Source organism: Abramis brama (genome assembly GCF_963993115.1).
Source record: "Abramis brama genome assembly, chromosome: 4".
Lineage (NCBI taxonomy): Eukaryota > Metazoa > Chordata > Actinopteri > Cypriniformes > Leuciscidae > Abramis > Abramis brama.
The window spans coordinates 54139737-54165318 of record NC_139966.1 but is presented as its reverse complement, the minus strand read 5'-3'; the positions used below and the strand labels follow the sequence as shown (position 1 = coordinate 54165318).

At 38.3% G+C, this 25582-nt stretch overlaps 1 protein-coding gene across 2 annotated transcripts; it reads right to left on the bottom strand.

The window, feature by feature from the left end:
- Nucleotides 1–9419: 9419 nt before the first annotated feature.
- lrrn3b (leucine rich repeat neuronal 3b) lies at nt 9420–23526 on the bottom strand. 2 transcript variants are annotated; one of them, XM_084111700.1, is made up of 2 exons: nt 23238–23526; nt 9420–13060 (listed from the first exon to the last, which is right to left on the bottom strand). In XM_084111700.1, the coding sequence occupies exon 2, from the start codon at nt 12713–12715 to the stop codon at nt 10595–10597; it is 2121 nt and encodes a 706-aa protein (XP_083967826.1). In that variant the 5' UTR covers nt 12716–13060; nt 23238–23526; the 3' UTR covers nt 9420–10594. The 2 variants fall into 2 exon arrangements, with proteins under 2 accessions (XP_083967826.1, XP_083967827.1); XM_084111701.1 differs by having other exon boundaries at nt 9420–13056; nt 23238–23365.
- Nucleotides 23527–25582: the final 2056 nt, after the last annotated feature.

The window sequence follows — 25582 nt, the reverse complement described above, 5'->3', positions numbered from 1 at the left end:
GGAGTCGCTAGTATGCAGATTAATGTGATTTACTGCTTTATCATGACACAAATAAAAGGTATGTTTGATCTATGAGTGGGAATTCAGAAGGAATCAGGTTGCATGCATGCACACAATACTGTCAGAGAAGCACACTCAATCATGCCTGCATTTGCCATTTAGATTGTGATGAAGATGCTATTACTGCCGCATGGTGCAGAGAAAACAAGAAAAGATATTTTATGCTGTCAGCTGAAGAGTGCAAATGAAAATGCCTGCAATGGCTGAAAATGATTGAATCTGATCAAACTCTATTGTTTGCCGTTTCCATTCCATTCCTGATTCCATTGCTTTTTTTCCCCACTCACCTGGAAGTGGGTTCTGAATTGAAGAATCCAAAATGCAAAATCCAAAATGTCTCACATGTCTGTCTAACAGAGGCTAATTTTGTTTTCTAGCTACAAGAGATGCACTTACAAAATTTGACTTCTTTTGAATTCTTGACTGAGGAAGACTACACAAGAGACGAGTGAGGATGTTGTTTTTTCAATGCACTTTCAGGCAAATGTTTTGACAAGCACCGTGGTATCATGGTATTCTATGTATCCTGCAAATAGTATCCTGTAAATAACATAAACTATGTAAATAACATACTTTAGCAAAGTAAAGGTACCATATTTTTTTCTGACATGGTACCATGTTTTTTAAACGATAGTCATACTATGCGTTCTTGTAAGTATTTTGGAGTTCTATGTAATGCAACAATATTTCTGCTATTTTTTTATAGAAATCGATATATCAAAGTGCCATGGTAATGCTGTCTGATCACTGCACCAGTACCACTGCAGTGCATTTCGTAAGAGCATTCAGAAGGAGTGTTTTTGCTCACTTCTGTCAGCACTCGTGTACAAAACTGATTTGTTTCAAATCTGACTTAAAACAATTTGATATTCTGTCATTGTCTATTTTGGTATGTTTTTGTTTGCTTCATACGCTTTTGTGAACTTCGTCAATTGTTGGCAGCATTCTGTTTTGATGACGGAGCTAATTTCCACTCAAGGCCATCAATTTTTCTGCATGGCTCACATAAAGAGCCACATAAATACGATGCTGGCTTTGTTCTGCTGTGAAAGCACAGTGTCTAGTGACATCACTCCAGATCGCTGGGATTGGTTTTGAAGTCCTTCAGTGCTCCAGTGGCTTGCGGCTTGCTGCTGCATCATGGTATTCAAAGCGGGTGCGTCTCTGTGGCTTGAACTCTGGTCGCAAGTCATAGATCTAATGCTAGTCATTGCATCAGCATCATAGAATATGTCTGAGTAGAAAAGTAGAAAAAGTAGGCCATCTACTTTTAAAATGGGGTGTTTTATGAGACGTAGAGCTGTAACTTCAGTTGTAAGAGATTGCTTCAGAGAGTGCATCGATGTGATGCATTTCTGTTGGCAGATGTTGAGATATAATGTGGTTTGTGCTCATTTTGAAAAATTACCCTGTGGCGATATCTTTGCGTTACTGTAGCAGTCAGTTTGAACAAGGCAGATTCAAGAACAGCAGCTCCTGACAGTGGCGAGAGGCTTTGGCTTTAGAGACGGCCATGTTCCTGATTGATTCCTCTCATTAGATGCATGGATACACTCTCACGCATTCCAGTTGCCCCTGCACGTCTCACTTCCATCCTGTTAACCCTATGGTGAAGGTTGTGTTGGAGACACTTCTTCTATCTCTGTGGCTAACTGTGAAATGGCATATAACAGCAGTCAGCTCAGGTCTGATATTAATGATGGTGCTGGCTTAAGCACCAGGATCCATGTGTGATGAACCAGGCCTGCTTCGGATCTCTCTAATGGCCTGGAAGACTTCAGAGGGAGCTGGACAGGTCTCATTATCACCAATGTTCTTCCAAAGGTAAAGCGCCTAGTAGACAACAGGACTCTCCCTCAGTGTAATTGAGACGACTGTCTTGAATCTTGCAGCCATTGTTTTTTTCATTTAATGTGGCTGTTTTGAAAGATCAGATGATTATGAATGGGTCTTTTAAGAGAATTTGTTTGGTAGCTTTTTACAAGATTGAATTCTAGAATTGGCAGTGCATAATTTTTTAGGTATCTCATAGAGTAACTCAATTGGAATGACAGATCATTTCATAATCGTAGATTAGCATGTGGCGCAGACTGTCACCATGCAGTTAGAGCTGCTAACAACCAGCATGCCTCATCGCAATTGCGAAATAATATAAATAGATAATTAATGATGAATGCAATTATGATCAATATGAAGTACATTTTTTGCAGTGTCGCTGTAATTTGGGAGATTCATTTTATATGGGAGGAATGGAAGCAGCTTGAAAGGCGAGAGAGGAAAGAGGAGTAAGGAGAGAAATCAACAGAAAGTATAATGAACATCAAATGCTTTTTTTCTGCAGCGCAGGCAATTGTTATTGTAGTTCTCAAGGAAGCGTGTAATGAACTGAGGGAATATGGCATTTCTAATCTTCTGATGTGCCACAAGGAGCAGGACTATATGGAATGCACAAGTTTTAAAGATGGAAATGAAAGGCAGCTCTAATGTTGTCACACCTCAATGTATTAAGTATGTATGAAAAAAGTATTGTATGTTCACCATTTTCACATATACGAAAATGTCACTCAGAGTGGTTACAAACTTTAATATCAGCTGCGGCTTCTGTATACATTTCAATGTAACTTTATCATGACCATCAGCATTGTGGTTTTCATGGACTATAGGAATTCCATCTTAACCAAAATAGTAATTTTATGGATCACAAACTCTTAACACTTGATTTGTTCTTTATATCTCTGATAACCAGGTTATAGTGTAATTGAGTGATTCCCAACCAGGGATATGTGTTCCTCAGAGGGTATTTTGCTACTTTAAACCTATAAAACAATCAAAAAAAAGTGTTGGCAGTTTGTGTAAATGGCACTCATTCTATGTAACTGTGTGTGTGTGTGTGTGTGTGTGTAGAGAGAGAGAGAGAGAGAGAGAGAGAGAAAGAGGCTGTAGAAAAGTAGATTTCAGCAACATATTTACTTTCACAACAATCTTTCCCCCCTTTTTCAGCCCAACAAATGTTGTAGCTAACCCATGTTAAGTACTATTTATATACTATAATAGCATTTATTAATATTTAGAAAATATATTTTTTTATATATTTTAGTTTGTTTTAATATTTTTGTTTTGTGCTTTTGTCTTTTTTTACATTTATTTTAGTCAGGTTTTTCACTTAAATAATTAGATTTTACTTCATCTTAATTTAAATGAACAAAAATGACAACACTCCAAACCAGTTGGAGAATAACAGATTCAATTATTTCTTAAACTGGTTCAGTTTGAAAGGGAGATTCCATTGTACTGGTTATTTTATAGTTAAAATGTTACATTTCTTTACTACAGTATGCAATGTTTTTTCTCCCATAGCCATCAGCATAGTGTTGTCAGAACATTTTCAGTATGCCTGCAGCTTTAAAGTGATTAGCAGGGGCGATTCTAGGATTTTCATTTTAGGGGGGCTCAGCCCCCAATGAGGGTATGATGTAAAAAAAAAAAGTTAGTTTATGGTCTAAAGCTCATTATTAACTAGTTTCATTTATTCATCCAGTAACATGCATATGGCAGGGTTTTATAATCACTGAGGTCCCGAATGTGAGGTATTTCGGGGGGTTTGGGGGCATGCTCCCCCGAGAAAATTTTGATTTCTCTGATCTACATATATGCATTTTAAGATGTTTTGAAGGCCAAAAAAATTGGATAACAATAGCTTTAAAACCATGACGTGCAGGCAGCTGTTTATTTTTCTCACCTCATCAGCATCACACTCTTTTTCTCTTTGTTTTTATCTTGCTCTGTCTTTTCCCCTCCTAAAGAGCTTTGACTGATATAGGCTTTTCATTTTTGTCTGTCAGTGAAGAAAGTAAATATAGGGTCAACTGATAGGTTAATTTATTAATCATTTTCTCAGACAAAGCTACCAGGAAAGCTAGGTAACTAAGTCCATCTACAATGAAATATAAATTATTTTATTTTTCAAGCTTTTATATTTTATTATTTTTTAGCCTTAATCAACAATACGGTTGGTTATTCATCAAGTCACCCCGTGAAAATCTATTTAATTTCAAATCATTTAACTAACCCAGCTAAACGTGTATTAATGTAATTGTCTATTGGCAATATGATTAATCTGTTCTATATTTATTTCTATTTATTAAAAATAACAACATGAATTATCAATTTGCCACTTCTATAAATCAAGTAGCCTACTTAAAAGAAAATCATAAATCCTACTCTTACTCTAATATATGTATCATGATACACTCCTCCTGATTCATTATTACTTAATACAAAACTATATTTATTAATACAAAACAAAATAACTCCACATGATGTTTCTCTCTCTGGGCCATCTAGTGCTTTCAGACAATGATGTGTGTGATTCATGATTCATTTCTGTGCATGGCTGCATAATGTAATGCCGAAATACAAAATATGTTTTAAAGTTTAAAAAGTAAATTAAAATAAATCATGATCGTTTTCTAAAGTATGTTTTCATGGGTGTTAATCGCTTTATTTTTGTACACTGTTAAAAAAATCTGTAGAAATTACAGTACAGCTGTACAGGCAGCTGCTTGCCAGTAACTTACTGTAGATTTAAATTGATGTTATTTAATGGCAACAGTTTGTTCAAAGTTAAATGAACATTAAACATTAACAAGTCTTTATCTTTACAGAATAAAACTAAAATAACAGCCTCATGCAAAGCATTCTGGGAACCAAAATCTGAAGGAAAAAAACAGAAAAAGGTTGATGAAGATTTCTGGTTCCCAGAATGCTTTGCATTAGGTTGTTATTTTATATTTTTATTCTGTAAAGACAAAGACTTGTTAATGTTTAATGTTCATTTAACTTTGCGCAAACTGTTGCCAGTAAATAACATCGATTTAAATCTACAGTAAGTTACTGGCAAATAGCTGCATAACTACAGCAAATTTTTTACAGTGTAGGAATAGAGAACAACTATCACACTGTGATAAAGGTGAACGCAGCGAAACGTATTGGTATTGGATGAGAAACCGAACCGTCCCGTGTTGCTCCCAATGCTCCAGTAACAATACATTATGTAAACTGCAATGCATTTATGACAAAGAACTGCACCGATGCAGATTTAATATCATAGCAATCTATCAATAATTGCACTCACGACACACCTTGTACTCTCTGATGTTCGCTCTGCTCGGCGCCCCTGCAGATTGAAAAATGCGCTAAATCCAAGCAGACTCAGGCTACGTTTACACGTGGATGGCTATTTTCATAAACGGACATTTCACCCCTCTTCGTTTTCAAAAATAACATCGTGCACACGAACCTGTGTATATGCTGTCAAGAGCATGCCAAACCTGTAGGTGTCAGTGTAACGAGAAGCTCAAGCCCACCTTAGCCAATCAGAATCCCGAAAATAGTCACATTCTGTGACGTCGCTGCCTAAAACTCAGTTTTTCTCAGTTTACATGCAAACGGGCAAACGAAGATTTTCAAAATCTCCACTCTGGCCGGAGTTTTTAGAAAGAATCGGTTTCATTGGCGAATCCTCCGTTTGCGTGTAAACGAAGGGCGCAAACGAAGAGAAATGTCTCCGTTTTTCAAAATAACCATGTACGTGTAAACGGGGCCTCAGATAAGGGGAGGAGCCGAAACTTGCCGCAGCTTGCCGCCGTTTCAAATGAGTTTTTTTAAAGGGGACTGAAGCGATCAAAAATGTATTAATCAAAAATATTTTTTAGGGGGGCTGGGCAGAAGTTTGGCCTAGTGACGCCCCTGGTGATTAGTCACATGGAATTCTTAGCACAAATGATTGGCTCACAAAGTTGCCCATGAGCAAAGATTACAGTTTTATCCAGGTTTTATCCAGGACATCCTTGGTGTGTCCTTTTAAGCCTTTGATTCATGGGTAATTTCTTTGAAAATGATGATGGGACACATGCAACAAACTGGCAAAAAGTTCAGCAGCAAGCATTAATCTTTAGGCTCAGTATTGGCAAAATTGTTTTACACTGTTTGCTGTTTTCATTGGTGTTGCCTGGCAACGCTGCTTTAAAAGCTGCCCTCCGGATCGTCAGTCTGAAAAATGGAACGCTGTGGACATTTGCTGTATACACATTTTTAAATCACAACGGCCCCATCTAAATTCTCCCTTAAAGTGCAGTTACCATTTTGTAATCCTAGTCAGAAGTGAGCTAAATTGGGCTGTCTCCATTTACTTGTGTTTGTTGCTTATGGCACGTTATAAAAGAACATAGAAGAAGCTGGCATAACTTGGAAGAGGGACATGGCCAGGAATGAACAAAAGTGACAAAAATACTCTAGATATTTTTGGACAGTGAATATATATATATATAGACACTATAAGAATTTCAGATTAATTAATTCTATACAAGTATTTGGCATAAATGGACGGTTTATAATTTGCCCTCATAAAAGTAAAAATTGTCCCTGAATGTCAATTCCATGGAGACAAATATCCTTCCTTAAAGTATTATTACTGGTATATAAATCATTCAATGGCCTAGGACCTCAATACATCGCAGATATGCTCACTGAATATAAACCCAACAGATCACTCAGATCATTAGGATCATATCAGCTAGAAATACCAAGGGTTCACTCTAAACATGGCGAGTCCGCTTTTAGCTATTATGCCAGTCGCAGCTGGAACCAGCTTCCAGAAGAGATCAGATGTGCTCCTACTGTAGTCACTTTCAAATCCAGACTCAAAACACTTCTGTTTAGCTGTGCATTTACTGAATGAGCACTGTGCCGCTGTTCGTCCGACTGTTTGTACTGTACTGTATTTTATTTTTCTAAACTGTTTTAATTATTCTTATTTCTTTTTATTATTTTAATTTCTTCTATGTAAAGCACTTTGAATTGCCATTGTGTATGAAATGTGCTATATAAATAAACTTGCCTTGCCTTGCCTAATAAAGAATTTAATTTCTGAGGTTACCTGTGACCCTGTTTATGTCAGTTCTGTCCAGCTAGAAATGTGAGGGATCTCTTTTATTGCCCATCTCTTTGCAGACACTGGTGTGAATAGCTCATTAGCCCATCCATTGATTGGGCGTCTCAGCTGCCTTGGTGAAATTCTTTTTTGCAAACACATGGGCTAAAAGGCAAAGCAATCGATCAATGATCAGGAAGGCAATGATCCATGCAGGAATCTGAGTGCCAACTGGCTAAAAGGCTCCCTAAGGAATCTAATGTTGTCCTCATTTTCACTCAGAGGTATTTTCTTAGAAACGGAGGAGTATTAATGAGCCATAACAGGTCTGACTGCCAATATATTATTTGTAAAGTTTGAAAGCTTGTCAAAATGGATGAACAGATAAATAGCATTCATAAATGTAGTAAAATGTGGTTGTGTTTTACGGGTGCATTCAAGGAACTATTGTTTTTCATGATTGCTTATCTGTGAGTAAAACATTTTGTTAACCTCATGACAAATGCATCTGGAGGCTGTGGTGCTCTGATGGGCGAGAAACATATTTGTCCTGACATTTTGTCTCTTCAGGACATGCATTCAGTGTGGTCATAATTCTGAACTGAATACGGTCTGGTTAAATGCAAGATTGTCTTTCAAGGAAAAAGCGATTTCAGCTGCATTTTTTGTAAACTATACTATGTCAAATATATTTAATTTAATCCTATGTTGATTTCTCAGTAGTTACAGTAGTATCATTTTTCATTTTGCCCCTGCATTACAGGGAACGAGTTAGCACTACATCACACATTATTTTATATGTATTTTACTGAGGGTTGTGACATAGCCACATTTTGCAGGCCAGATCACATCAGGGTGAGCTCACAGAGATTTTAAGTGCTGTAATTATCCAATTTTCTGGGTGCCTATGAATTTATTTATTTATATTTTTTATAAATGATTGTTGTCATTTCGCTTTTTATTGCAATAGTGACCTGTAGCAGGAAAGGCCCAAGAGCAAATATGTAGTTTTAATAGGGCAATAACTCAGGTGTCCAGCTGGGTTTGGCTAATAAACAAACAGGACTATGAGAAATTTAATCTCTCCTTAGTGAGACTACCTAAGCGAAAATGACTGTTGTTAGGAATATCCCTGCGATATTACATGTTTTCAGGCATTGTGGAATTGAATTTGTCTTAGACAGTTTAGGTAGTAGGCTATGTTCAACAAAAATGTGTTTAGTGAAATTGTTAGGATATCATTGTTAGGCTTTTGCGGGTTCTATGAATTGCAATGGCAAAATCTTTCATACTCCTTCCTTAATGTTATTTGTCTAGAAATGGTTTAATATGCAGACAGATGCATTCTTATACCATATTAGATGGCCTTGGAGTTATTTCATCTGTGGATTTCATTTTGTCTTGTCCTCTTTAAGAATTAAATCGTGACATCTCACTGACTTTTTTTTATTCAGTGTATATAAAGTTTAATACAGATGGGTTTTTTTTATGTGGCTGCCACTGAACAGTGTAATTTGGCTTAAGTCACAGGAATTTGGACAATCATAATCATGTATAATTACTCAATGAATTTTGAATTGTGGCAATGCTTTCTATTATTGCAGTCTTATCTGGATTCCAAAATCCATTTAAGATATATAGTCCCGTACTTCTGCTGGTATGTAATTTCTCTTTTGATACGGTACAGGTACATGGTGACCTTGTCTGTAGCTACAGAAGCACCTCAACCTGAAATGTGACTGAAAAGCGAAGGCAAAGGCTGGTGGACTCCAGCCTGCCTGAACAGTGCCGGTATAGAGTTTGAGTTATAATTTAGCTCTCCTTGTGTTTGAGTGATAGCCGGCCTCTAAAAGGCCTGTCTGCACTGCTGAAAGCCTTGCTGATGTACGAGCACACCTGTCTGACAAATCTTCCGTGTCAGTCAGTGACTGACGAGCATTCATCATGTTTGTAATTTTTTGGGTTGTGAGTCTGTCCTGGATCTTAAATGGAGCAAATACAATGTGATTCTTTGCTGCTGGTTTGGCTGTCTTAGATTTGAATCTGGCAGTCCCCCCCCCCCCCCCCCCCCTTGTACCACTGGAAAAATAGCTCACCTACGAATGATTGCCATTTGCTGACCCTCATGTTGTTTCAATCACATTTGACTTACTTAGGTGAAAACACTTATGAAGTTTAGCAGAATGTCTGAACTGCTCTTTTCCATACAATGATATTTGTTCATTTGCACTGCAACATGTTCCATGTTCACCTGTTTGTTTGTCTTTTAAGCTTGACCGCATCCATCCCTATTCACTTTCATCATATAGATAGGAGCAGCTTGGAGATTCTGTGTTTGGCAGAAGAAAAGGTTAAATGGGTTTGGAATAATATGAGGGGTGAGTAAATGATGACAGAATGTGAACTATTCTCTCAAGACACGTGTTCATAATGGTAAATGATTTTTTTTTATTCCCCAGAAACTAGATCAGTAAACATCCTTATTCCAACATGAGAAAAAAAATGCTGACATTTATTTAGTTTTTACATTACCTTAAGCACATTGGTCTGATTGACTAATGTGCTTAGGGTAGAACAGACAGTCAATATAAAAATGGCTTTTTCACACTCAAAGCAAGGACGCAATGCTTTTAAACCATGTTTATGCTAGAAATACTGATATAGTATTTGCACAAATTTGCGTGAGGCTGGAATCATGGCTCTGTTCTCCAGGGATCTCTCAGGAAACCATTAGAAGTAACATTCAAAAGTTTTTTTTTCTTTTTCTTTTTTCTGGTGTAAGATTCAGGAGTAGGCACTTACCCTGTCATGATCAACCTACGGCAATTTATATGAGCGATGCTTTTAAAGCGTCTGCATTCAACAACATCCAGTCCTGATAGTAATATAATCAAATATAATATATGTATGTATATAGATTCCTTAAAATGTACATTTGTGTTTTATTCAGCAAATGTGTGGTCTCGTTGCTTAAGTTGTATCTTTCATACTGCAAGTAATTCACACTTGTTTACTGCCTGGCTACTGCACAGAAGATACCTGTTACATTTCTGGATAGAATATATAACAATTTTAGCCATGAAAAGACAGATCTGCTTTTAAATAGAAAAACAACATATTTCATCAAAAGTTCACATCATAATCACCGTGATCTTCTATTCTACTAGATTTCCTTCTCAACAAACAGTCAGGTCTCTAACGCGCCTATGGTTGTCGTACAGCACAGACGGTATTGCTTGGGACCACAAAGACTGTTCCACTACTCTTTACACATGTAACAGTCAGGTATGAGAAACAACACCTTCTTGAGGTCTTAATATCATCTGTTTTCATTGAATGGCCTACAAATATCACACTGCATATTTTGGCAGCAAGTCTCTCCCTCTACTTCTCGCTAGTTACCACTGTTCCATTGCCATTTGCCACATCTGACAGCTCATGATGAGGGGATATAGAGCTAGTTATAGATTTTCAGACATCCCTTCCATTTGAATTTGATGTCTGTGTCAAGGCAAAACGATAAATGGCAAGTTGGAACAGTATGTTCTCCACTCTTGCCTTGTCAGTTTGCTTGTAGTATTTGTGGTCCTCTGCGTGTGCAGCTTAAAAGGCATTGTCCAACACATTTATGACTGTAGCTTTAACCTCAACAGCAGCTGGCATCCCTTTCCCAGAAATCCAGAGCCTTGTAAAAGGAGACTGCTGGCTGGTCTCAGACATCAGAGCCATTTTGGAAGGGTATCGCTTCAGTTCTCCATAAATGCAGTGGTTCCTCATAAAGACATAAATCAGAAAGCAAGCCACTAAGATCACAATGAAAAGTAGACCAAATGCAGCAATCAGTGCCACGTCCCACCTCTCGGAGTTCTTTACGGCTTGTTCTAATCCTTTAGTTAGGACATTGACACACTTGGTGTCGTGTTTATGATGGATGCTGTGAATGTCCACACACACTTTGTACTGTGTAGCAGGGTTGAGATGTGTAAGATTGTATACAGTCATGTCAGATGGTACCCTAGCTGTGAATGCCATAGTTGGATGGTTTGCACTGGGCATTGTATACCATTTAATGTTTGGTGCCAGGCTACCATGAGAGGCCTTCCAGGATATCAACACAGAGTTGGTCTGTACAGATTGGATGTTGACATTCAGTGAGTCATTGACAGGCTGTGGGAAGTATCCATTTACCTCCACCGAGACAGATTTTAGGTCTGCCCCAACAAGATTGTGTGCCACACACGTGTACAATCCAGCCTCATTCTCAGTGATATCATAAATATCAAGGGTGCCTTCAGGGTGCATGTAGAATCTCTCAAAAACTGCATTTGGGATGATCCTTCTCCCAGACGGAGTCACCCAGTATATGTCTGGCTCAGGTTCAGCAAAGGCACGGCAGTGCAGGGACACAGATCTCCCACTATCCACACTGATTTGTGTGGGGAGGCTCTCTGAAGAGATGAGAGGCAGACAGATCTCCATCATCTCTCTGAAGTGAACCTGCCGCACATGCTGACCTTCATACTCTGGAGGTTCCACACAGAACAGGGAGTCAGGCTCCATGAAACGGATGTTTGTCTTGTTCATGTTCATCCACCGTACAACGCAGTCACAGCGGATAGGGTTAGAGTGCATGCTTACCTCCCGCAGATTTGGGAGGGACTCTACTGTGATTCGGTGCAGGGCACTTAAAGCATTACCATTTAGCATTAGAGTTTCCAGCCTTGGTAGCCTATAGAAAGCATTTGGATGTATATACGAAAGTTTAGGGTTGTTGGTGGCTTCGATTTTGGTCAGTTCTGGGAGGTTATTGAGGGCAAAACTATCAATGGACACCAACTCAGGCATGCTGTTAATGCCCAGTTCCTTAAGATGGAGCATGTCTACAAAGTCGCCCCTTTGAATTCTCCCAATGGGGTTCTTATTGAGATCCAAAAACTTCAGGCTCTTAAGATGCTTGAGAGCACCATGGGGTACCTTAGGGAATGTATTATCATAGAATGAGATACTTTCCAGATTGTCAAGGCCCTGAAGTGAATCATCTGGTATCTGTGAGAGGTTCATTCTAGTAAGAACCAGACTGCGCAGGTTTCTTAGAGGCTTGAAGCTCATATCCTGAATTGAAAGGATAGGATTTTCCCCAATCATTAGAATTTCCAAATTCGGTAATGGCTCAAACCATTCACTTTTTATACTCTGAAGCCGGTTGGAGTTGAGATGCAGTCTCAGCAAGCTCTGAAGGCCACGAAAAGCCTCTGGAGAAATAAAGGAGATGAGGTTATGATTCAGGTAGAGCTCCTGAAGGTTGGTCAGTTGAGAAAGGCTGTTGTCTTGTAGGGCGCATATCCAGTTTTCCTCCATGTGTAGGGATAAGAGTTGAGGGAGGTGGCCAATGTTGAAGTCACTTATTGATGATAGGTTGTTTTGTGAGAGATCAATCTCAGTGATGTTGGGCAGGTAATCCAAAGAGTGCTCAATCTTAGCAATGTTGTTGGTCTGAAGTAAAACGACTTGTGTATCAGATGGCAATCTCATGGGCAGGTTAAAAAGTCCCAGGTCATTACAGTCAACAGTAGGAGCCTCCATATAGACAGAGCTAGGGGAAAACCAGGGTCTAATTTCACATACACAAAGTTTGGGACAACTGACTCTCTCTTCTGTAGCAAGAACAAAAGTAGTCACTGCAAGGCCCACTAGCAAATAATCCGCAAATGATATGTCCTTCATATTGGCACAGTTCCCACCAGTAAGGAGTTGGTCCTTAAAGATTTTGCAGCAAAAGCACTTCACTTCAAAAATAATCAACCATTTGTGGTGATAACTATTGAATCCAACAGAGGGCCTTCCCTAGGCCCTGACCGATGTGCTGTCAACAGATGCAATGTCCCGTTGCTAAGTCTCCCGTTATTCAGACTCTGAAGGTGGTGTATGGAATTTTACTGGCTGGGCAGATAAAGGTGAAAAGGTCACCATTAAACCTCAGGTAGCGGTGGTTTCAGCTAGGCAGACGCAAGGCTGTTCATTTCATTTAATACTATGGATGGTGCCATCATCATCCTAATCCACTTCTACCTGAGGAAAATAAGAAGAAAGAGATGAAAAATATTAGCATATAATTATCGAAAAATGCAAGGGCATCACTAAGGCAAGACAGAGGCATGCTGACATTTACAAAAGCCACATTAAAGCACTCTGATGTCTGCTGACATTTTATTCAGCAGTACCTTGCACGCTAAGCCTTTGACATATGGATATGGGTGTCCTTCACCCAAGATATTATTTTGGGATTCTAAAGCCGAAGTTGTCCTAAAATGTGGGAATTACAAAGCTTAGTGTGTTTGACTTGTTGTAGGCATTAATATTGCTGCTTATTTTTCAGAAGGGTACATTCCCCAGATGCAATGCACCATGATGAAATGTTATAGCTGTGTACACAAAACATTCTCATTACACTCCTGTTTAGTGAAAATAATGCAACTGGGCTATAAGCAACATATACCATGGCCTTGAATATTATATATTGTATCTGCACATGCCATGTTGGGTCTGTCTCAACTGTATTATACCAATTGTTTATTTTCCTACTGTTAAAAGCAACTATCTTTGTTTTGCTATGCAGAAGAGCCTTTAAAAAAATCCAACAGTAATTCTGTGAGAGCTCTCTGCATCACCAAGGTTACCATGGAAGCTGTAGCCAGAAAGAAAGTGAGTGAGACAAAAGGAGAGAGAATTTTTATCAAATCATCATCCCTCTTTTCAACTTCAGTGGCTAAGGAAGGTGGTGAGTAAGTAAGGATTCCACAAAAAGTCTGCAGTAAGCTTCGCAGACATGGAGGAATGGGAGTTCATCCCTCAATGCTCTGTGGAGGTGAGAGTGTGTTGAGTATTTGAGGGGGCGAAATGTGTGATTTTCCAAGGCAACAAGATTCTTCATAAAGCCAAGAACATTCAGAAAAAGCTTCAATAAAGGGACCTTCTGGTGACTAATATTTGTGGCAACAGAATCTGTTTGAAATACATGGTATACAGGGCCTTCTCCGTTTCAGTTGTTTTGTCTGGTAATCATGATTACAAAAGAGTATCTGATCTGTTAATGTCTCGCCCATCAATGAACTATACTTGTGTTGTAAACAGAGACACTAGTAACTACACTCTCTTTCCATAGACAGAGTCAAATTGTTAATTGCAAATTGTAAAGTCTAGCGGGTAATGAGTGCTATTAAATTTGAGTGTTTATTACACCTCATAGGTATGCGGCTTCTCTCACAGTGGTTGGAAAATGGATGCTTCACAATACCTGTGTCAGCCAAATGCATCTAGTTTTCCTGACTGACACGAATGGCCTATTTTCCTAGGTGTTAAATGGAGCACTGCTCCTGCAGTACCTGCATGTTCTCTATGGTAGTGCTGGTTCACTACTAGTGCAGTGCGTAAGCATGCTTGTCTGTTAACAGCCTAGTGTTAATGTGCAAAAGGCGAAAATGCAGTTAGTTATTCTTTTGATCTTTCTAGTCTCTTCTTCTAATTTGTGATAGTTCTGGACCTGTCATTTTTCCAGATATTTTCCAAGATATTAATAGTGATTTAAATTAGTCCTTAGTATTTAATATACTTTAAGTGTAGAACAATTTAAGGGTGCATAATAAATTAAGTGTTTCTCTTATTAGAGACGGTTCACATTCAATATGTTTTTGTACTACTTTGCATTTTCTGTTATGCAGGATTGTCTTTATTATCTTGCCCTTTTAGACAAGGTTATGTTTTTGATGCAGGGCCAGAGTTTCAGTGTTTTACATAGTGAATAGGATCATTTACCAATGCACAATAAAGGCGTAGTTCAATGGGGCTTGAATAATTTGGCACTGTTTTGAGTGCGTTACATCAAGGTTTCCATAGTTCCACAGAATTATCTGCAACTGTTTGGTATGTCCACAATATTTCAGAACACAATTATTTAGATTATTCAACTACATCTAAAAAGGTAGCTAAAACTATTTGGCATATTGCATGTACTGTAGATTGTGAAGTGAGAAAGAAATCAAATAACTTTTTATTCATTTTAAGACTACAAAATCATTACACTATCCTCCAGAAATAACCATGTTAAAGCTCTTGATTCTGCAATGGTAAATATTGTCTTGTTTTGCATGTAATGGTTGGCTCATGATTGTGTTCTGGAGGCTGTTTCTGTTAAAGTATCCACACAAAATCTCCCAGGAGAGGAGACAAACTAATACAACTAAACCTGTATTAACCTCCAATAACTGTGTAACAGCGATAAAGGTACTGCACACCCATCCAAACTCCAGTCAAAGACAAATGAAGGAAATTAGGCCTAACCCAGTTAAGTGTAGGTGAGAGCGTACACACTTAAGGACTTGGAACAACACCGTGGCTCATAGAGCGTAAGTGGCAATACCTTGCATAGTGCAGCACACTTTCAGAGACAGAGAGAAATGCAACTAATACCAGAGAAAATGGAATTTCAAGATGGATGCCTCTAATCACCATCCTGATGAACTGCAGAGTAAGTCAACGAAATTGGAGGGAGAGGAGCCGGAGAATCGTTGCCCGTCATTATTTGCCAGACCTGATATCACAGAGCTAGCATCATCTTGATTGGGCCTGTGAAATATAGGGGCATGTTTGAATAAATGTGTCCGGTGGGCAGAAGGCCTGCTGACCCTGGGAAGTAACTCAGGCTGAACGGTGGCAGCCCGGCTTCAATGTTTGCTTTGGGCCGTGCTATTTGAGATGGGCTGTAAATCTTGGGCTGGGGACTGATTACTAAGCTTGAGGTCCTCTTAAAGCTCAAACTAGCCCCTCTGGGTATTGGAAAATAGCTGTAGCAACTCTGTAGTGCAAACTGCTTTTGGGATTATGTTGTTGTTTTTTGTTTATTTATTTATTTTATTTTTTGCATCTGTTTCTTCATTATGTGTGTGTGTTTTCTTCTTTTTTTTTTTCTTTTTTTTTTTACTTTCATTTGTGGTAATCCTGTTAGATGTGTTGAAATAAGCAGTATTGTACGGTGGCCGAGAGAGCTCAACGCGCTGCAACTGAAGAAAACACATGCAAATAGAAAAACACCTGCAAATTAAGAAAACATCTTCATCTGTTTCACAACACGTGTGCTCCAAATACTCACAACACAACCAAATACAGAAACGCGCTGCAAATAGAACAGAACACAACGGAAATGTTTCCGGGGAACCCAATAAGGACCCGTCACGGACCCGGCTAGGACGTGCTTACAGCTGTCTACTTTTATTATTATTTAATTTTTTTGCAAAACATACAGAGATGACACGTTTATGACATACAACTTTGTATACAATATACAAAATGTATTTACAATATGTTCAATGTCATAAGAATACTAAAAAGAACAATGAGCTGAAGACTAAAATAAATAAATAAATAAATAAAAAAAGATAGAGAAAAAGAACATGAGGGAAAGACATTAATCTATACATCAGTTACATTGTACACATTTTGTCATGTTACAGTATGTTAAAATAAGTTTCATAAGAAATGTTAGAATGCAGCTAGGGTCCAAATATGAGACGGCAAGTTTTAAAGTTGAGACACTCACACACAGATATAACGCATATTTTAAAAACTTTGTTGTATAAAATGTATATTTATTTGCAACAGTTATGTTAACAGTAATAATACTATATTTCTGGTAAGAACAGCTATTCAGCTGATGGACACGCGCTGCGTTGTCATGGGAACATCCCAGGTGAAAATAATGAGGAAATTACGTTGTCTTTCGTTGCTCCCTTCATCAACATAATGGCACACAAGTGCCCCGCTCCCTCCAAAGTGCCCAATTCAAGGGCTCTGCCGTCTGCCCTTTTAAGAGAGTAGGGCATAGGTAAAGCTCACGAGCAATAAGTACGTCCCAGCCGTCCGTCCGTCACTTATTGGGTTCCCCGGAAACATTTCCGTTGTGTTCTGTCTTATTTGCAGTGCGTTTCTGTATTTGGTTGTGTTGTGAACTTTTGCTGCGCGTTTCTGTATTTGGTTGTGTTGTGAGTATTTGGAGCACACATGTGTTGTGAAACTGATGAAGATGTTTTCTTAATTTGCGGGTGTTTTTTCTATTTGCATGTGTTTTCTTCAGTTGCAGCGCGTTGAGCTCTCTCGGCCACCGTAGTATTGACCCGTCCTTGTACCTAACTGATATCTACCCCAGAACACTTTTTTTTTTTTTTTTTCACTGTAAAGAAGTTATATTGGCATTAAATTGGAGTTTTATACACATTAAGCACACTTTTCTAGAAAGTGCATTCATGTATTTTGATTTTATGATGTTTTATTTTTTACGGGTCTCAAACAACCAGTTTTCCACTTCCTAGCCATTATACTACTTCACATTTTTTGTTAATTGTCATAAGCACAAAATACTTTTTTGGATTAGAACATATCTGCCAAGAACATAAAAGTAACCAGCAAACTTACATGGGTTTTTTTAATATATACAATGTTGTAGCTGTAGAATTTCATTTCTAGTTAAACTTGTGTCATACAGATCACGTACAGAAAGTAGGGCAACGGTTCACACAAATGTCTACCGAAAGGCACCCCTCTTCTTACTCTTACACCCATGCTCTCTCTCCTCTTTGTATTTCACTGCAGCTTTCATTTTGTTTCCACCTCTCTTCGTATGTTTAGTGTAAGTTGTTCAATCAGGCCTGGAGAAGACGCAAAGGGCCTAGCAGCCAGCCAGTTTGCATAGACCTCTCAGTGGGAGGCATAGTCTGTTTCGCTGTTCCTCCCCCTGCCCTTTACTTCATTGATTTGCGATTAAAAGGTAAGGGACGAGTCCATTAAATAGGCTTTGCTATGCAATGTGTGTGCATATTGTTTCCAGTGCAATGCACAGGGAACATTTCCCTTTGCACCTGCTCCTATGTGCTCACAAAATCAGCGCAGAGTCGATGGTTAATGTAGAATCAATGTTCCAAATTAACCAATGGACCCCACAAGTTTCAGCTTTTCCACCGCCGTATTTTCTTTCCCTTAAAGAATACAAGTGTACATAGACAGTTTCTAAAATGTGTAACTGACTGTTTGATGCTGATTTTCTCTTTTAAGAAAATCAAATTCATGCTTACATATAGGGGTGTGCGATATCATGACTTTTGATCGTGAAATATCTCCACAATCTGCTTTTGAAAAGAAATATGCTAGTATCAAGCTACAGTGTATTCTATCAGTTGCAGTTCTGGCGCCTCCGTCCCACATACTGTACAACGCAACATACATTCACATAACATGTTAATTTAGAGGTAGAGTTACGCACACGTGACATTGCAGTTATTCACAATCATGAAAGTGTATTCTTTACATGTGTTTTAAAGCCTTGTCGTTTAAACATTTTATTCACATGCTTTTCTAAGCGTATACACCCCAACCACGCGAACACTAAAAGAGTGTCAAACAGCCCTTGAGTACTAAACTAAGTTGTCTTTCGCATCTTATTGCACTTAAAATACACACAAGGTTTACATAAACACAGCCAGTTATGTCTTAAGTGAACATAAACAGTTGGAAGATCCGGAGATCTGGAAGATCCGAAGAAAACGGATGAGTGTCTGTATATTACACTCTATGGTAGGTCTATATTAGATCAATGCATGAGATCTTAAAGTGACAGCAGCCTAATAAACCTGCTGCTGCTTGTCATTGATGTTAATCAAACAACAAAAGGCAAAGAGAAAATCACTTACTGCTCTTCGGTGAATAACTTCAGTAGCTTGAATAAGAATCAGTGTATATAGAATATATGGGGGGGAGGGGGTTTGAAAAAAAACCTCCATGTTTTCGGTGCTGATGCAGTTGTGATGCGTTCATATAACATGTAAGGGTGGCGCTGCCAATAAAGCACCTAAAAGCTGTCACATAGAACCGGCAAAAGTAATGATTATGAATATGTCAAATATAGCAAGGAGACATTTTAATTGTTTATTATAAACAAGTGTTTTCTGTGTCAGTGTCAGCTGCAAATATGATGTTGATGATGCTGACTCGTGATCTTCGCAGTAGTGAACGCACCAGAGAGAAATGCACCTTTCATACGGATTACATAAGCAGAGAGCAGTCTGTTTTCTTTTGTTTTGAATTGAATTGAATAGACATTTCAAGCTTTCTATAGATATATTTCTCAGGTCTGTGAGGCAAGTAGGCTACCTTATACGCTGAGTTTTGGTTCATTTATGAGACGAGCTCCAGTTCACGCGCCGGCGCCTCCGCGTCGTGATTATCTATTGTCTGCTATATACTTCTTATTGATTAAATCCAGGCAATTGGTTGATGAAACTTTGATTAAAATTAAGATACAATAAATACAAAACGAAATTCACTTTGAAGAAAGGCTTTGTGCTGTCTATTTGAGGTCTCTGTGAAAGTTTTAAAGCAGTCTTTTAGTGCCGCTTTCAGAGCGGTCACGTCCGTAACATTGTTTTTTTCCCCATAAATACGAACAAGAAAAATAAAAAATAAAATGAATTTTTTATGTTCTGTGGAGAGCCAACCCTTCTTCATCCGTAGTATTGGTAGTATTGGTTTGCGCAGTGTAATTCACAGAATTACTAAAAAAATATTTTGCCACCTAAGTTAAAGATTTTTTGTGTCATGTAGAGACTAATGTCTGGACTCCTTTATAAAGGGAGTATGGATATATAAACAGACATTTCAATATATTGGTATTAAATGCATTTTCTGAGAATTTCTATTTCAAGTTTTTACTGCAAATGTCACGTCCATAACCCTGGAATTGTCCAATTTTAAAGAATTTATCCTCAAATAGTTTTGTGGTGTAGATCTAGGCCTACATATTTTAGAATTGTAACTTCACATAATAATAGTAATTTAAAGATGTGGTCGCATTGGATCTGGACGGGAAGGATAACTCTGGGAGTTGGAAAGGACGTGTCGCAATTCTGCCTTCTCACACCACAACACAGGTTCGTGGATCTGAGTGTCGCGATTTCGGTTTCATATCGCATATCGTTACAGCCCTAGTCTTTACTGAGTCATTACTGCTTGTATTGAGTCGGGTTCAACTGATTCTCTGGGTGCAAATGTAGTTTGTATTTAAACACATAACACATTGACATTAATTAGAATGCATAATGTTTATATGCCACTATAATAATTTTTAATCAGATAATTCATAATTTTACATCTCTAATTATGCATTCTCTTTTAGTTTTCAGTAGTTTTCCAGCATTTTCCACTGAGTTCTAAATATGCTGTAAGAACATTCGGACTCATCTGTCCCTAACAGTTGATCCACGGTGTTATTGCATATTGCTCATACAGAGACATGAAACGTTGCTGTTTGCTCTAACATACTGTACCTAACCTAGCCTAAGGGAAGGATACCGTGCACAACGCACAGGATAACTGCATCATTGAGCTACTCTCTATATGAAGAACCTAATTATGAAAACCAATAAAATTCCCCAGGGTACAAATACAGCATTTCACTCTAATTGGGCCTGATTGATTGAAAGCTTGTTCCCAATAGCAAGTGTCAGTCGATCTATTGGTGTAGCTGTGCATGGTTTAGTGTTTTCTTAACATCCCTAGCTTGACTGTTTTTGCATAATGAGATCCCAGTTCTCCCAGTATGTGCTTTATACCGCACCGGATACCTCTACTACAGGTATCATTCTTATCTAAGAACAGATGGAGAGCACAGCAGTGCTCCTCAGATGGTTCTGCTCTGTTTACTCCTGAAAGCACAGATAGCATATGCTGCTATCATATTCTCTTATCAAAATCTTATCAAAAAGAACTAGTCGAGGCTTTTGAAACAATGAAAGAATGTGGAGTGTGGTGACCTTTTCAATAGACAGAAATTTAGGATAAGTCATAGGTAGTTATCTTTTTTGATATATATATATATATATATATATATATATATATATATATATGTGTGTGTGTGTGTGCGTGTGTAAGATTATCGCATTAACGCGTAATTCCAAATCTTTAATGTGTTAATATAATTTAATAAAAATAATGCAAATAAATTACTGAACACAGTTAGATGACCTTGGGAGTTGGGAATTTATCACACTGAGCATCTACAATGGCTCAAGCACCTGTAACCCTGGTAGGCCGAAATTATTTGATTACTGCAATTTGAAAAACTCACGGTAAATACTGTCCACCATTAAGCAAAGTCAGCAAAAATATCACACAAGCACCCAAGCAAAATTGATTGTTCATTTAAAATCCAGCCGTTGTTGTTAATGGGTGTTGTAGAATTTTCATGTTTATGCAAACAAAAAGTGCATAGAGCTCCTAATTTTATTTGCTGTTTGTTGGTTTTCGATTTAAAAGTTTAAGAAATAATTTCAGTTTGAGAATGTATATCAGTACTTTTTGAATATTTCCAGCACATTAACAACACAGTGATTATATTGTTAACCGTGAACTTTTTTGTTTACTATAATCGTGATATTAACTTTTCATACGTTTCAGCACAGAAATATCTAGCAACTCCTGCTTCAACTGTACCATGTGAGAGACTAATTTTCACTCACACATATAGTGCACAAGAAGAGGGCTTCTCTGGCACCTGTTATCTTAGCAAACTTGTATGTCTTAGCAGCTGGTTAAATGTTGACTAGAAAAATAAGCTGACCTTACATGTCAGAATAAGTTGTGCTTATGAGTTAGTTTTGGTAATCGAAGGAAGTGTTGAATCTGATGGGTTTACATTGCTCAATATAGCATATAATGACAAAATAAATGTGTTAAACAAGATAAATGGTGTTTGCTCAATTTTATGATAAGTGTACGAGCATTATGATCTGCCAGATCAAGCATATTTAATGCATAAATAACATTTCAAAACCGCACATCGACCATTGCTTTGTGTCTCAAACTGCTTGGTATGATGTAACGATCAGAGAAAGCAATTTTCCAGCACCTCATCATATAAAGAGGGACTAAAATCAGTTAGACTTCAATGTGCTCACAAAGGCCATGTCTAATAGATCCTTATATCAAGGGTTTTACTTATTGTCTGTTAATTAGGGCAGCCATCAAATGGCCCATGTGATTACATCTTTGATTAAAAATTGCCCGCTCAGGCCTAAGTTTGTAGAATTTGTCATGAAAGAGACTCCAAGGACACAAATATACACAATAATATAAATATACTATACTACTGTATAGCCTACACAATTTTTTTGCTCAACATTTTTGCTTTGTAAAGCGTCAGTGAATCCCCAGGCCAGGTAATGGTTGTCCCGCAGGACAAGGTCCACTATGGTAAAACCTACTCATTAGCCAAAACCTTCCATATTTTTTATTCCAGGCCACGTTACTTTTGCCCCGGAAACAAGTTGATCTAATTGGTATCTATTTACTAGTAGATAAGGGTCACATATGGATATTTACATATATGGATGCATGCACTGCATGCAATCTCTTTTGAATTTTATTTTAATTTGATGCACTATCCTAAACATTTGTTACAATGATGCAAGCACATAAAATGCTATTTGCAATCTCTGACTTGAGTATCAGAAAGTACGATGCCCGTGTGCAACGATTCCCCTCCGCCTCCATCTACAAAAAGATGTGGGAGGACAAACTCCCTGGTTGTGTGATTAACAGCTGGGTTAAAAAAAAAATGTCATCATCTGCATTGGAGATGTTGTGCTGTGCATGGTATAAAGTAGACTGAAGCAATGAATGCAGATCAGACGAATGGATCCGAATCACAATGCCTCCATTCAACGATTCATTTAACGATCCTTACTGTACAGTGGATGCTCAAGGCGACTGCATTTTAAATGCATGTGCTATAGGGGTGCTGTAGAACATCTTGGACGGCAACAGGGTGATATAAGTGAGATTGAGAACAGCCAGATGCAAGAATGCCTGTGGCTATCCGTCCAGGACGTGCCTTGTGTCCAAAAAATACGCATGCCAAGCTGGAGCACAGATTTCCTGTTGCTGATGCACACATGCGTTGGTTCTCCGACCGCGACATCAGCAACAGGAATTCTGTGCAGTGGTCCAGGTTGACATGACTATTTATTCAAGTACCATACGTGCTTGTTATCCATTTCCCCTCCATTTATGCTCCTTCTGACGCATATTATTTCACTCTGGCGCATATTCTCTCAACTTGAATGTGGATAGGCATGCAGTAAAACGACTGAAATGTATATTTATGAACAAAATAAATGAGGTTGAATTGACAAATATTACAACTTACCGTCATTCCGGTTGATAAAGCGGCATGTATTCCGTTCATCTATAGCGCAGTGCTCCAGAGAGCGGGAAGCGCGCGCCACGCAAATGAAAATACGCGCGCGTGTTCTTCTTTTAACGCAGATGGAGAAATAACAGCGGTCCTAACGTTGATATTTTGCCGTGAAAATGAGGCAAAATCCAGCAGGTGAGAGCCGTCTGGAAGCTTTTTAGAGTCCCTCGCACTGACAACCTCCTCCTTCCTCCGCGTTCAGAGGCGCATCTGCAGCCGCTCGTTCGGTTGTCACATTGACATGCCGCTGTCTCTCTGCCCAGCGGTCATTAATATCGGAACAGCCCCCGAGTCTCCAGAGAACAACCAATAGCGGCGGGGCGGAGAGAAACTCTCGCACCTGATTGGCTAAACAGCAACGTCTGTCAGACAGGAACCGTTGGAGAAATAAAGAGGGACCAAGAAAATGGATATGCTGGTATTAATTTCTGATTGCGTAGTGTGTTGGGTTGTCTTTTGGGGACATTATGTATAAAAGTAACAGGGAGTATGCTATGAGAAAGTTTCTACAGTAATTAACTGAAGTTTTGTTTGGCTACAACAAAATATAAGGTTAGTTTTTAGTCACACACAATTGTTTCACAGACTGATGATGTGTTTTAACGGTCATCAGCGTCGTAAATCCTGCAACGTTTTTCATATTTTTTTTTTTTTAAAGTAGGCCATATAGGCCACATTTATAACACAATAGGCCTACATTGTATTATATTACATTTGCAACAAATAATAAAATAAAATAAAAACTAGTTAACGCTGCTGTGAGGGTGTTTCTAAAACAGCGGCTGTGATGTCAGTAAAATTTATATCTTTCTCTCTTCCGACTGCCGTTATCAATCACTCTCTATTTTTTTTTTCTTTCGAAAGTTATGAAATAACTATTGTGGAGTTTTTCTTTTGCTATTTGAGCAAATGGGAACCCGAAAAAATATATTTAATGTAGTCTCTCATTCACCACTATCCACCTTATTTTTCAGGTAAGAGCGGGTGTGGCCATTTGTCTGGCTTCCAGTGTCATTTGCTTCCAGTTATTTTTAGCTGTACAAAACAGCTCGTTATACTGCTTTATATTGCAAACTGGTATTTCTTACCATATTATTTTAATGCATTGTCTTAATTATAAACACATACATACTGGTTTGTAGTGCAAACAGTTTTAAACTTTACTGCACTTTGGTATATCTTATTGTTATTTTCATAACAGCTAATAAATCGGAAGCCTCACACATTCACAGGAAACACCTTACTTCCACGTTGAAAAATAAGGTGGACAGAAGTTTTTACCCAACTATGGCGACTTCCGCTTCTGAGAAACCCGGAAATGTGAAAAAGGTTAATTACTCCAACGCGATATTTCCGAGTGTTGGTGTACTTTTATAAAGTTAATTTCTGTATTTGCACACAGATTCAGAACATGCAAGTGTAATTGTAGCACTCTTTGTATGATATTGCTTAAATAATGTCTGTGTTTTTTTAAATAATATATTTTATATCATTGCAGATGAGGTGTAGTGGCTTGATTTTAGGACCAGAACTGCCCAACAACCAGTGTTTTGGGAAGAAAATAATCAAGAAGCAGAAGGTACACTTTCCATGCATCCAATCCTTTCATTGTTTCAGGGACTTTGACTGAAGTACGTCCTCTTTGCTGTGAGCTGACCCTGTTTTCAGGGATGAATTCACTGTGAAGGTGCTTTCCTGAAGCCTATGCCCAGGTTGTTCACAGCTCACCCTCGAGACTGCACACACCTTGAGAAAACAGGGATATAACTCATAAAAGACTCCCGATAGGGTCGGACACTGGTCCATTTTTCCACATCTGGCATCAAGAGACTGCTCTGCCAAAGAAAAATGTGCATGTATTATGAAAGCATAAATCTGGGTTTTGGTTGATGTCAGCAATACCGTGTTTTTCATCAGTCCATGCCCCTGTTTATGAAAAATTTAGAGGAATACTCAGAAGTTGTGAGGTGGTTTCTTCGTGGCGTTTCACAGCATCTGTTTTCTGACAAGGACGTGGAGGCAGTGCAGTTTATTGACTGGGGTTCCACAGTTATAAATATTTTTACAAGAAACGTAGAGAACATGCTCTCGCAGCCTCTTTTCTGAAGAGTCTTTAACAAAAGTAATTTTAAAGCTACATTCTGAAACCACCATTATTTCATTATGGCCAATATAGATGTGCTTGCACAGTTAAATGGTTCTGAATTTCATTTCTGATTAATATATTAATGTCAAATTTAGTCAGTGCTTGTCAGCAATAAACTGCCCAGGCTAATGAACTAAACTACTCCTCTGCT